This window comes from Chiloscyllium plagiosum, unplaced genomic scaffold (assembly GCF_037043375.1).
Source record: "Chiloscyllium plagiosum isolate Xiang-an unplaced genomic scaffold, Cpla_swu_hap1 HiC_scaffold_39, whole genome shotgun sequence".
Lineage (NCBI taxonomy): Eukaryota > Metazoa > Chordata > Chondrichthyes > Orectolobiformes > Hemiscylliidae > Chiloscyllium > Chiloscyllium plagiosum.
Window position 1 is genome coordinate 10,074,760 of NW_028270177.1, and position 15,101 is coordinate 10,089,860.

General features: G+C 41.6%; 1 protein-coding gene across 6 annotated transcripts in view; it reads right to left on the bottom strand.

Moving 5' to 3' along the window:
* Nucleotides 1-15,101, bottom strand: part of LOC122540917 (A-kinase anchor protein 13-like) — a 417,382-nt gene that overhangs the window by 137,653 nt on the left and 264,628 nt on the right. For all 6 annotated transcript variants that reach the window (XM_043677213.2, XM_043677212.2, XM_087981477.1 and 3 more), the window contains one exon: nucleotides 6,611-6,744. In XM_043677213.2, coding sequence (XP_043533148.2) covers nucleotides 6,611-6,744 — 134 coding nt within the window. The remainder of the gene's footprint in view (nucleotides 1-6,610; nucleotides 6,745-15,101) is intronic.

A 15,101-nucleotide genomic window follows, 5' to 3' on the forward strand; every position in this document is an offset into this window, starting at 1 on the left:
TGACTTTGCCCCATCTTTAAAAATTATTATTCCAGTATATAACATACAGTCAAGAGCAAAGTCACCAAAGTACCTAACAAACTCCGTGTGAATGCATTAGCTCAAACTTTCAACACATTAACTTGCATCTCTGCATACAAATTTTACTCAACACATTATTTTCCAGGCAACATGGTGAAATTTGCATCTCACTATCCAGACACATCATCTCTTATTCTTTATATTTAACCTAAGACATGTTAATATCCTTGTGCATTATCCCGATTCTTTGTCCATTTAAGATGTGTAGCTATGTGCTGCACTCCCATTGCCAGGCCCAGTCTGCAGGTTAGCCACTACATAAGCATCATTCACCCATGTGTAACAGTCCATTTAGGTCAATCAGTTGTGAATTAGCCTGCACATAAATAGGGTGTGAACAGAACATATATGTGAAATTTAAGGATAACGTACAGGTTAGCCAGTGTTATGGGGAATGTAATGTATGTGGGTGATGCCCCAGGTTATATTACCTCCATCAATCAGACCTGAGCCAGCATATTGCTTTACAAGGGTTACCATTTATCCAACAATATGAGGACCCAGCTATCAAAGTACTTACTACCGAGACCCCTGAAAGTTTACAGGTCATCTCACTCCCCCCATGTGTAATTTGCAGAACTGTTCTCAATGCTAATATCATCCAGATACTACTGCCGATGCTGGAAGTCTAAAATATAACAGAAGTAGTTGGAGAAACTCAGCAGGTCTGGCAGCATCTTTGGAGAGAGAAACTGAGTTAACATTGAATCCAATATGGAAGCTGAAAAAGGTCACATCAGACTTGAACCATTAACTTTGTTTCCCTCTCCATGGATACTGCCAGACCTGCTTAGTTCTTCCAGCACTTTCTGTTCTATTTTAGATCTCCAGCGTCAGTAGTATGTGGTTTTTATTCCAAAATGAACTGTTACTTGAATTTCAGTTTGTAAACATGCCTGAGAGCAAGAAAGACTTGCAGCTGAAATGAAGCTATTGTTAATAAACCTGGCGATTCTCCAAGATTAATTTTTCTATTTATTTCTGTATGAGGATTCCTTTCTTTTGGCTCCACGACCTAATTAAGCACACAACCTGAAGCCATGGAAGCACATGAAAAGTCTAAATTGACGCTCGCATTCATATTTAGAATAAATCATTAAAATCAAGAGAGCTAATGAGGCCATAGAAAAGCACCAAGAACAGACTTTCCCAAATCTTCAAATCCAGATAAAAATCAGACAACACAAGATGGGACAATTTGAAAGTGGGCAGTTCCAATTTTGCAGGCCACAGACTGGAAACATGCAACTTAAAGCCATATACTTTCCATAAAATCTGTTTAAATTCCTGTATTTGTTCATGAACACAAATGCCTGTTTGAAGAGCATTCAAATTCTACTGAGTGTACCACAGTTAGCTGTTGATGGACTTTGAACACATGAAACACTCCTGAAAACAGGCAGCTGGCCTTGAACACATTGGTCAAAACGTGCATTTACTTAAATACTAGCCTCCAGCATTTCAGCACAGCAAGATTCACTGACAGAATGTTCCAATTTCAATACACTATTAACAGTTTAGAATTCTTACCATTGACTTTCAGTCCCTGATTCGTGGATTGAATCAGAGGCATGCTTCAGGTACCAATTCAGTCACTGAATTATGTCCATGAAGTGAACAAATGAAACACAAAGCAGAGCAAACACAAACCCATGGGGTGCCCCTGACCTTTGCTGAGCAATTTCTCAATAATAACGCATCTGCAAAATCACAGCCTAGATATGGAACTCTCAAGTCCTGTCTCAGCAGCGAAGGAAAGAAATTAATTCCCCAGCTGACTGAAGCACATCTGCCCAGGCTACTCATTAAGTGGGCACAAGAAGCTACTCCTTCTGCAAAGGGTGCTCCCTCCTCAGCCTGGATAACTCAGGCAACCAACAAGATAATATCACCTGAAACCAAGCCAGAAGTATTCATTGCAGCATTTTACCCCAGCTCGACACTGACTCTTTCAATTCACATTTCAACCACATCCAACATGAGGGGTCTACAACTAACATCTTGTACGACTTGACTGCAGCTCCAGACCTTGCTCGATCTGACCCTATCGAACAAAAAGTTTGTTTCAATTCCCACCATTTATCGACATTACACTTGGTGAAAATGGGAGGAATCGTGGCATAATGGTACTGTTTCCAACTCTGGGCTAGAAGCCCCAGGTTCAAGTCCCGTGCCATGACTTATTGACCACATATGGTGCGTTAATAATGTGGTCAGCCAGATTGATCAGCCTGCAATTCCTTCCAATATGCCTGATGCTAGGTGTTAAGAGTCTAGTCAGCTATCCTGCAATGACTAACCACTGCGGTAGTTTGGCCTTGAGTGTCAGTCAATTTAATGGAAGCCCATGGGCTCAATCAGGGAATGGGAGACAAGGCATACAAGTAGGACCTGTGAAAGGGGATCATCAAAATGTTGCTGGAATGTATCTCCACAGCAATGCGGGTCTTATGATACTGTGTTGTCAACCTCCATCTCCAGCATATGTTGTGGCTAAATATTCTGGTCTCTGGACTGAAAGCAAGAGACATCCCAAATCAAAATAAATCACGTATAAATGCCTTTTAACTTATCCTGGCTATTTGCTAGAACTGAATCTGACACATTGAGTGACCACATCCCAACTTCACCGAGATGGCTGAATGTTTGTGGGCATCCTATTTCCTGAGTCAGTGTTGAGGTTCCCTACTGCTGACCACAAAAGCTGCCTTCAATGGTATCTCGACTACTATGCTCACTTAGTCCTACATCACCTAGAGAACAAAGTTACAGAATGACTAAAGTACAGGAGGAGACCTGCAATGCATGTGTCAGTTGCCCACACTTAGCTACTCCTCACCCCACTGCCCTGCCATTGTTATATTCCTGAAGTCAAGAACTGTGGATGCTGGGACACTAAAACAAAAACAGAAATTGCTGGAGAAACTCAGCAGCTGCTGTGGAGAGAAAGCAAAGTTAATGTTTCAGCTCCAGTGACCCTTCTTCATAACTTAATTCAGGGTTCTGAAGAAAAGTCACTGTACCCAAAACTGATGCTGCTTTCTCTCCTCAGATGCAGCCAGATCTGTTGAGTTTCTCCAGCTCTTTTGATGTTCTTCTCTTTTAATAATGATCTGTTTCCCTTTTGAAAGCCACAATTGCTTGGTTCCACCATCAAGATCCTAACCACTCAGTGGGTGAACGGGCTTTACCTCCTATCACCTCTTCTTGCTTTGCCAATCACTCTAAATCAGTGTCCTTTAATACCCTCAATCCTTCAGTCAACAGGAACAGGGGTCTCTTGACATCTACTCAGCTCAGACCCTGACGGTTTCAAATTTCATTACGAAAGGAAGAGTTCAACACCGCAAGTCAAGGTGAATAAAAAACACAAATGGTCTAGATTTAAAGGTCATAACCAGGACGTTTGCAATCATCAGCCTATGAAATTCATCCAAATAGTTGGTGGATGCAAAATTGAGGAGATAAAATGCTGATTAGTGAAACGCCCATTGGTTTGATAAAAGAAAATTATGCATCTCAATTACTTACAGTATTGCTGATTTGCATGTGATTGCTTTCAGTTTTTACTTGTCCTATTTGGCTGAGTCTAACCCTTCTATTAATTTTGTAAAACTGGAAGTTTTCCTTCTGACTCAGCCAAAGGAATCTTCCTGTGAAGCTGTTAGCTAACAATGCAAAGATATCCTATGTTAAAATGTATTGTGTGATCAAGTTGCAAAAATGCACCAAGTATTCCCCTTGTTCAAAAATGAGAAATTTAGAGCTTTCCTTTAAATCCACTTCAGTTGATACAGTGGGCTATAACTGCCTTAAATGAGCAGAAACATCAGTTGAATATGACTTGCCTGATCATCTTGAGGTGTTAATGCAGCTTGCTGACCAACTCAGATTCACACTATGTCCCCTGATAAAACATGTTTGGAACATTTAACAAGGTTCCATGTGAATTATTGCATACCATGCTCTGTGTTTTATTTCACAAATACATCTAGAACTTCATGTAAATTATTGCTTTTCATTTTTTGTAAATGGATGTGAAGCTCAGAGATATCAGCCTGTTGTAATTTGTCAAGGCATTAACAAAAGTTACATTGCAAAACTTGGGCATCTCACTTCTAGAATTGGTGACGTGTTGAGCATTTCAGATCTTGATTATGCAGTGCACCACTTCAGATTTACCGTTGCTTTCCTTTTTCGTTTATGGATATAAGTGAGCTGTAGAAGTTCATTTGCTGGGCAGGTGTTATCTTTCAGCTTCAGAAGAGTTTGTGGCTGTACCAGCTAGGGGGTGTCTCAACTTCTGTCTTAAACCCACAAGAAGTTCTATTTTTCACCCTGACGGTTTTGCTGTCTGATTCATTTGAATGTGACAAGAGAGTAGAGAAAAATAAGATTTATATTTGACATTCATATGGGCTTCAGCAAAGTGTTTGGCAAGCGTCCACATGGTAGACTGGTTAGTAAGGTTAAATCACCCTCGATCTCAGTGAGCCAGCCAATTGGATACAAAATTGGTTTGATGGTAGGAGACAGATGGTCATGGTAGAGGGTTCCTTTTGGACTGAAGGCCTGTGACCAGCAGTGTGCCACAGGGACTGGTGCTGGATCCACTGCTTTTCATCATTTATAGAAATGATTTATCTGTCTGAGAGTGTGTGTGTGTGCCGGGGTGTGTGTGGGTGTGCCGATGTGTATGTGTGTGCCGGGGTGTGTGTGTGTGCGTGTCTCTGTCTGTCTGTCTGTCTGTCTCGGAGGGCAATTGTAAAGGAACCCTACAATTTTTGCAAATATACAGCATAGTCAAGTGCAGTTCACTATCGATGATGTAGACCAAATGCTTATGATTGGGGAGACAGCTCCACTCAGAACCAGATCCGAGATTTGCTGCTTTTTCTTCAGATGAAATGGTATTGTGCCTTCACTCCACTGCAAAACTAAATCCGTGGGACTGATGAGCTTCAGTTATCCATTGCTGGAATCACGCTTTGTTTCCCTGCCAAGTTAAGGCCGGATGCTCTCTCCTATGAGGAAGGGTGTTGCTATGACTTTGAAATTAAAAAGATTACACGGTCAATTGAGAGGAGAGGTATTGGCCGCAGTGGAAGGTCCCTGTGGGAATACTCACACCCACTGACAGGAGACACGCTCAGAGTGCATGAGAACCTTTTCTAACATTTCACTCAAACACCTCTATGATCAGCCAGCACCACGATTTCACTTAGACCTTTAATTACAGATATGGAGTATTACGAGCCAGAACGTGTCAAATATAAATGCAGCAGGGTGCGGACCACATTCATTACCACTTATATTCTGTACCTCTCTTTCCTGCATTGAGTTATCATTCTAGATATGAACTATAATAGCAGCTCTTCGTCTCACTACTAACTACTCTGTGAAGGTGAAATCTATTTCCCTCACGCAAGCAGCAAACCCTTTCATTTAAACAGCATCTGTCGGGTAGTAAAACGTCCCTAAAGTGTTTCACTTTGCAACAAAATACAACTCTGCACCACACAGAGACATGGTGGCTGTGATCAAAATGGCAGAGAGAGGAGGGGGAATAAGAGAGGAAATAGAGAGTAAAAGGGGAGAGAGAGTGAAAGGAGAGAGACAGAGAGAAAGGGGAAGAGAGGGGCAGAGGCAGAGAGACATAGAGAGAGAGAGACTAGAGAGCGAGAGAGACAGAGAGAGAGAGAGAGAGAGAGAGAGAGAGTGAGAACGAGAGTGCGAGAGCAAGAGTCACACAGAGAAGCAGAGACAGAGAGAAACCAACAGATAGAGAAATGCATACACAGAGAGAGAGAGAGAGACGCAGAGAGAGAGAGAGAGAGAGGACCATGCAGAGAGAGGGAGCGATGGGGAGACATGCAGGATGTGGGAGGAGAGATGTGGGGGGGAGAGAGACGAAGAGGGAGGGAGAGAAGAAGAGAGGGAGAGAGAGACGCGACACACGGGTGGAGAGATGCAGAGGGGCAGGAGATGCAGGGATGGAGGCATGCAGAGAGGGGGGAGAGACACGAAGAAACAGAGAGAGAGAGAGAGAGAGAGAGTCAGACAGACAGACAGAGAGAGAGAGGGACAGAGAGAGAGAGGGACAGAGAGAGAGAGAGGGACAGAGAGAGAGAGAGGGACAGAGAGAGAGACAGACACAGACAGAGACAGAGACAGACAGAGACAGAGAGAGAGAGAGAGAGAAAGAGAAAGAGAGAGACAGGCAGACAGAGAGAGACAGGCAGACAGAGAGAGACAGGCAGACAGAGAGAGACAGGCAGACAGAGAGAGACAGGCAGACAAAGACAGACATGGAGGGACGGAATTTTACAGTTTTGAGCCCAGGCAGGTGATTGACGAAAATAAGTCAACAAGTCAAAAACAGATACATGTAAGCACGGAAAAGCATTTTTATTTGTCTTACATAAAATTAATCCCCAAGTGAACCTTAAAATCAGAGATGATTAACATATACAGCACTGTAGCGCATTAACCACAAAAACAGTAGAGGAGAAAGGAACCTTCTGCCTACCTTCATAAGCAGGTCAGCAGCTTCTGAGCTCTCATCACTAACTGCTCCATCTGAATGGCACAAAGGATCCCCAGTCACAGGCATTGAGGAGGGACACTCAACCACCAACTGCTGCTCAGACAACTGACCATATTCTGAAGAATAGAAAATACCAGACATTACAATTGGTCTCCACGTTTTTCAGTTTGAATTGAGAAGCAAATAAACATTCAGGATTTCACCATCACAACTCTCAGATTTTCAGGAAAATCTCTAAACTCTGGGCATGGCAAAATCTTCCCAGACTGTTCTAATGAAGTGGGAAACCCTGGTGGGTGGAATAATGGAAACTGACAAATAATTGAGAAACCCCACATTTTGATCTATAGTATTACAACATGCTCTGACAAACTAAATTAAAACATCAAGAAATGCAACTTCATTTTTCATTTCAAAGTGTCAGCCATGGCTCATCGGTGATCTCACTTACCTCTGAACCACAAGGTTCTGGGCTCAAGCCTTACACCACAGTTTAAGAACAAAAATCAAGGTTGATGCTCCAATGCAACACTAAGGGAGCACTGCACTGCCACAGTGCTGTCTGTGGATAAGATACTAAGCCTGTTCAGGGAGATTGAAAAGATCAAGAGTATGATGCTGGAAAAGCACAGCAGACCAGGCAGCATCCCAATAGCTGCTGCTGCCCTTCGGATGCTATCTGACTGGCTGTGCTTTTCCAGTACCACAACTCTTGACTCTAATCTCCAGCATCTGCAGTTCTCACTTTCTCCTGGATTTAAAAGATCCTGCAGCACTATTCTGAACAAGAGTGGAGAGACTTATCCTAATCTGCTTTGCGATATTTATCCTTCAAACAACATTGAAAACAAAAATTGTCTGGTTCATTTTCATATTTCTGCACGTGGGTTTTTTTTTCTGCTATATAAATGCACGTCTTATATTGCACCTTCCACAACCTCAAGAAATAGTGATGTACAGCACAGAAACAGACCCTTCGGTCCAACTAATCCATGCCAACCAGATATCCCAACCCAATCAAGTCCCACCTACCAGCACCTGGCCCATATCCCTCCAAACCCTTCCTATTCATATACCCATCCAGATGCCTTTTAAATGTTGCAATTGTACTAGCATCCACTCAAACCAATTTGGTGTAGTCTCTGTTGCAACGTGGAAAGACAGCTATTTACTGGTTATAAAGACAGATAAGTGACAAAAGGACAAATAATATATTTAACTGATATTGGTCAAAGGATAAATATTGATCAGGACATGTGGGAGAACACTGTCTACTAAGTTGTGCCACTGAATCTTTAAGATCAAGATGGAGCATCTCATTTGGAAGAGAGAGACTAAGAAAAGTACTGGCAGCTGAGGTAATGACCCCTACATTTGGGTTCGCCTGCTAACTATCGATAGATCAATCCAACAGGCTAAGACCAAGGCTCTTGGAGTTAGAACTGCACCAGGGTGGAAGGAATAATTGAGAAAATTAGTTCCGTCAAGAGATAGTGGACTAATTATGCCTGCCATGCATTTGAAAAACCGTTTGGTTGTGGAGAGAAAGGAAGATCTCGGAGGATGAGTTGCGCAGTTTCATTTGGAAATCTTAATGTGGATGTTTTGCATGCTTACAGTTTTTTTTATAAAGCACATTTGATCTGTTTAAATAACCTATTCTGCTGTAACTACCACAGTGGTTCTTTGGAGAGATGATACGGTCAGGAAGCTGAAACAAAAGATGTTAAAATAACATGATCACTCAGCTGTAATCATTAGGGATAGGGCGCTCAGATAGGAGGGGCACCTCTATTCCGACAGTCCTACAGACAATAACATAACTACTAACTCGGGCCTTAAAAAGGTCATATTGCAAGATCCCCATTCTTCTCACGAGCGTATTTTCCCCCACCAATCCAACTTTGTTCCAAGGATTACCTTTATCTTTGATTAGGAAAAGGTTAGTATTTTCTTAAAATGTATTTTCGATATGACATGAAAATTAAGAGAAGGTGCAATCAAATTCAACCTGTCTCCATACAGCATGCCCAGCAATACATTTTCAATACTCTTGATGTTCACAATGTCAATTCACTGTCAGGCATACAGATCAAGTGGCTGCATATTGTTTATAGTCCCGTGGTTTTCTATGGCTGAGAGGCCTTAGACAGTGACCTTTCCTCATTGCGTCTCTGCAGTATGAATTCATATCTCAAGAACAGAAACTTTTCACAGGCAAACAGAAATAACAGCTCCAGTCCAAAAGGTCAGCTTTTCAGAAGAAAGTAGGTCCAAGTATTCACTTACTATCCAGATTTGTTCACCACTTCCCTTCCTCCAAGCTCCATTGTTGAACTTCGGTGGACCCTGTCAACTGTAATGTCACTGCAGCACTGACAGCACTGTCAAATATTAAACCCAGGGACTGTCTGTCCTAGGTCCTAAAGAACCCACAGCCTTATTCAAAGGCAAATTTCTCCTGGTGGCAGGGTACGGTCTTCCTTCAACTATCAATTTCAAAAAAGCTTTTTAAAATCTCCCTTACAGTCTCTGGCATCATGATGTGAACAAAACATTGACTGTACTTAAATCAACAATGACCACACTTTATAAAGTAACGGATCACTCATGAATCACACTGGAATATCCTGTGCTGGCTACTTTGTAATTTAGAATTGTCTCTTTATTTCGATATGCTGTTAAGCTTTACCCCCTTCCAATTTAGATCTGGAAGCAGAATAAAAACACATCAAGTGAGCCACCTTTCTGAAACACTTTGCACTGCAAAGCAAAATGGAAAGGATCTGGAACTTTGAATGGAGTCCTTACAGACAGTGACACTGCATACATAGTGCTGCCCAGCCCTTTCCCACACCAGCTTTCTCCAATTACTTCACTGACAATCTGCAGCCAAATTCTAGCGAAACAGTACACTTACTACAGTTATGAGAGAAGCTTTGAAAACCCAAGTGACATAAGCACGGAAAAAGCGCCACAAAGGTCTGGCGGTGTCTCCATTTGCTTGGATAATACTCTCACTGCCTCAGGGAAGAACACTATCCAGCTGTATATTACAGGAAGCGTGACACTGATTCACAGCTTTTAACTTGACTGAGTACAACTCTCAGCCGTACTCCAATTAACAGATTGCCAAGTCCAATTGCTTCTGAATCTCTATCGCTGGAATAATATATCCTGGAGGAAGGAAAGGGTCACATTGCATTGAAAATGTATGAGAGCCACAAGAACGAGGCCGATCACCAAAACAGCTTCAGTACTGAGAGAAAAAAAAGCAGAATAGTGCAGACGCTGGAGACCTGAAATGAAAAAAAATCTCTGACTCACATCTAGAGAGAGAGAAAAAGAGTTATCATTTTGAGTCCAGTGTGACCCTTGTGAATAATATCAACAATTGGCAAATTTGTCTCTGGTAGTGAGTCCACTGCTCAAACACTTCAAAACATAAGGTCATAACACTGTACATTCCCAACTAGCCAAAGGTGACCTGCATATTTCAGAAAAGCTGACTACACCCAGAAATATAAATAGTTATTTTTCTGAATGTCGTTACTAAGTATTGGTACAACTGAGCAAAATCTTGACCGAAAACTATTGCTCAGTAGAAAATCATTTTTAAGAAACTGCATATTAATACACTAAAAGAATCTTATAATCGTACTTAATTTCTTACTGATTAAGTACATCATGATGTTTTTCCCTTACAGATAACTGTTGCCCAAAATTATAGCCCCGAGACATGAGAATGCACAGCATTTTCAGGGGTTTCAGAAATAGTGGCTGCAACTACATAAAATAACTGAAGGGCAACTGGAAATAGATTAAAAAAACATTCTGTAATGTTATAAAGCATAAAAGCTCCTAGAACACATATTGTGTACTTAACGTCAGTTCCAAAGCCAAATTTGTTGGCGGGTGGGAGGTGGTGAAAGACAGAGATAATAGGTTTTTCTCCCTAAAGTATATGGTTCAAAGTGGAAAAATGTAAGCGAGAACAAACGTTTACACAAGCTGAATAGGGGATGTTCCATTTGCCACCATTTACTTAAGTACTGACTGAAAAGAAACTGTTTTACATAACTTGTGGTACATGATCCAATAAGTAAAAAAAGATAAATTTTGGCAAACATTATTCTTTGGAAGCTGGTACGTAGAGTTAATATTGTTTTCAATACAACCAACCTTCCACAAGACACAGACAGGCAAGAGACACACACAAATAGGCTGACTCTTTCATGGAGTTTTCATTTCCCCAAGGCTTCCTGAACCTTACTGAGAGAGGGTGGGTGGTCGGCACAGTCACAGTCACCCGCTTATTTCAGACACTATCCCTGAGCATGCTTCAACTTAAAGTTACCAGTAGTAATTCTTTCACTGTGTAGAGGTGAAAACTAGAGAGGTCCACCAATCGTTTTCAGGTTTTTTTTTCCTGAAGTCGGTTTGTGCACCATTGCTGCTTTAAGGGGAGATGTTCTGCACAGATGATGGGGATTACCACCTCTACTTGTCCCTTTTCTCTGCCATTTGCTGTGTACACTGCCACCTGTCCTAAGCTTGCAGTTATACAACAGGTTTGCACCAACAGGAAAGGATGGTGGCAAGATGGCTGAGTGGTTAGTACAGCTGCCTCACAACACCAGGGACCAGAGTTTGATTCCAGCCTTGAGTGACTGTCTGCCCAGAGTTTGCATATTCTCTCCATGTCTATGTGGGTTTCCTCTGGGTGCTCCCATTCCTCTTACAGTCCAAAGATGTGCAGGTGGATTTGTCATGCTAAATTGCCCATAGTATCAAGAGATGTAGAAATGCAGAATTACAGGGACAGGAATGGGGGGGGGGGGGGGGGGGGGGGGGGGGGGGGTTGGATAGGATGCTCTATGGAGGGTCAATGTAGACTTGATGGGCTGAATGGCCTGCTTTCACACTACACGGATTCTATGATTCTCTGTCCACTCTTGTTCAGGCTGGGCCACTCCTCTCTTAAAGAGGTTAGATCAGAGTGGTGCTGGAAAAACACAGCAGGTCAGGCAGCATCCAAGGAGCAGGAAAATCGATGTTTCAGGCAAAAACTCTTCATCAGGAACTACTCTTCTCTTAAACAACAGCCTGAAGAGTGACCAAACAGAAGTCTTCACATTTTCAATGAAGTGGATAGATACAGATTCTTGGGAGGGAAGAAGTAATTAATTTAAAATAGTCACCAACAGCAACTTCAGAAGAAACCTATCTACCCAAAAATAAGAGTGGAATTTGCCAAAGCGATGGAAGTAAATACAGTAGATGTGCCTAACAAAAAATGATGATGATAAGAAAGTTAGATGTCAGGAGAATGGATTTGATTTATTTATTGTCATGTGCATTTCTTACACACACATTGAAAAGTGTTGTTTAGTGTCACCACTTTCTGGTGCCATCTTAAAACACAGAAAATAAACAAAAGCAAAGAATAGAATAAAACAATAAAGTTCATCTTATAGTTTTATCTCATGGTGGGAGGAGGCTGGAGTATATATACCAGCAGAAACTAGTGGGGCTGAATGGCCTGTTTATGTGTTATACATCCTATAACATGGGTGGCAGCCATAGCTTTGTACATTCATGCAAGCCTACAATGAAACTTTTCATGAAGTGACTTCAGTTTGGACAAATCAAGGGATAGACACAGTAGCAAATTACTCCCAATGCTGAAAATCAGGACTGAAAACAAAAAATGCTGGAGACACTGAATGGGTCACACGTTTTTGCTTTGGGGCTCTTGATCTGCAACATTAATCAAGTTTTTCTCTCTTCATAGACCTGTTGTTTCCAATATTCTCTGTTTACATTCTGTAGTGCGCACATACAAAGCAACAGGAATTTTAAAAATAAATTCTAGTTGAGTGACCACAGAAGTACACGTTCCACTTAAAGTGAGAGAAAGTTGTTTCAGAAGGGAGACACACAAGCCCTAGGCATGATGCAAGAAACAAAGCCACACGACAGATTTCTAGAATCAAAAGGACTTTAGTCACTCATTTCATGTTCAAACAAACCAAAAGATAACTTCATACAAAGTTGGCTGTGACTCAGTAATTGCATCCTTAGCTCTGAATCAGAAGATTATAGTTTCAAGTCCATGCCAAACACTGCAGTGCAAACATCTTGCATGATGCTAAAATGCAGGACCTGCAGGGGTGCTGCACTGATGTGGTGCCATCGTATACGAGACACTGAAACAAGACCCTGTCTGCCCCTCTGGCCAATGGCACTATTTTCAGGAGAGTACACCCAGTGGCTTGGCTAATATTTATCACTCAACATCATTTTAAAGTAAATCTATAGCTCTTGTCGCTTTATAACTTACGGTTGCTTTCTGTATGCAAATTGCCTGCAGTGTTCCCCATATTACAACAGAAACCATTTTCTAAAAGTATATCACTGATTGTAAAGTGGTTTGATAGTCATAAATTGAACTTAATCTTTGTGATCTTTGCGTCTATTTGCCACTACATCAGCATATGCACCAACTCGCCAAGTAGTGCCACAGGAGACAGAATTTCTAATCACTCTCATCCCATTCCAGATTTAGTTTCTCTGTACAATTTTAGTGAGGAGCAGAAGACAGGAAAGATCTGAATTTAAAGACATGAACAGGAAATACTTTGTTTCGTAGTGCTCAGGACATGAATGGAATCCTGGTTCAATTAATGGAGGCCAAACTATTGGACTTGTACTTTTGAAACAAAGGAGAAACATTTGGATGCTGCGATGGAGAAGTGGAAGTTTTCCTGGGATGGATGACTGGCCATTCATTTTGTTATTTTGATCTCCACCCAGCTTGGGTCTGGCCAATGCAGCACAAACATGTTCATTACTCAGTAATAGCTTGCTTCATCTTCTGGGTTTTTTTGTGGTATAATTATGAATCAGGCAGCTCAAGCGAAAAACTTGTCAAAACAGAAAATGTTTAGTCAGGCTTAAATTGAAAGTTATCTTATCCAATGTGTTTGTGTACACCAGGAAGGAGTGTATAATTTGCAATAAACAGGAATTAAATCACCAGGTGCAACCCTACTAAGAGCTCTAACTGCAGTTGACATAACAACACTTAAACATTGAACCCCATCAAGATTAATTTCTATGTATACACTAAATACAGTCTCTTCAAACTTGTTAGTCTTGTTAAAGGAACAGTGTTACTGCAAAACATTGCAACACTAAGGCTTGAATACTGCCTGGAAAGAAAAAGGTAGAAAAGAGTTGCATTTATCTGGCACCTGATCTCTGGATGTTGTAGAACACCCTATGGCTTACGTATTAATCCTAAAATATAATTACCATCCATGCTCCCTCTAAGTTGGGTGGCCTGCACAACAAATGCTACGGGTTTAATTATTATGAATGTACACACTGCAATAGTTAAATAAGGTTTACTGTTGCTCTGTTTAATGACCAGAGAACCTGTGGACTCCCTCTGGACAATAAGTTAATTGACAAGAGCCAAAAGCTTGATGTGAATAACCAGGTGGAATTAACAGCTAAAATTCACTTGTGTTATTTCCTGGAGCGCGAAGCTAAATCAGCAGTTGACTTTCTTGCGTCCTGCTCGATCTCCTACCCCTTGTGCTTGCCCCATTCCTCCCTGACGTTCACACACTCTGCCTCCTACCCTGAATTCCCTCAGTTGTCACTTCCATTGCCTGAGCCTCCCACTTGCTCTGACATTCCCACTCACCACCCCTGGTCCCCACTCTCTGCTTTCATTTCAGTAAATGCGATCATCACATTGCCATGTCAATGAATTTGAGTGGGTTTATTTCTTCATCATCCATACGCTCTTAAAAATACAGGTTTTGTTTCTACTGGTAGCGCATATTTGAATGTTACCCTTTTTAGTGGGTGCACGCAATGAAGTTCAATCCTCATTGGGTTGGATAAAATTAGAGGGAACATTGTTCCCTGCTGTTATGCACAAAATGTGACAGTACATAGCGAACTTGCACAAACAGCAATGCGATAATGGTAAGACAATTTGCTCTCTTCAAAATTATGTTGATTGAAGTACGCATATTGGGTTGGAACTATAGAGAACTCTTCTTCTCTTTTTCAAATTAGGAGAGAGCAGAAGGGTCTTTGGTTTAATGTCTCATTTAAAAGATGCACTTCCTCAGTACTCGATAAAGATAAAGTCACCATAGTCCCAGAAGATTGGAGCAGTGCTTTCTCATTATAGAGAGATGACTGGAGGTAAATTTAACCAAAGGGTCACCACACCTCAGGCGAGGGACAACGTTGAGAAGACCAGATCTCCATGGTAACCTCAGTCAGTGTGGAATCGAACCCATGCTGTCACTGTATCAAAATCTAGCCATCCAACCAACTGAGCTAACTGACAAGTGACACCTGACACCCAACCCCCCTGCCCACCCCCACTACCCCCACCAAGTATTACACCAAAATGTCAACCTAGATTTGTGTGCTCACATTTCTGGAG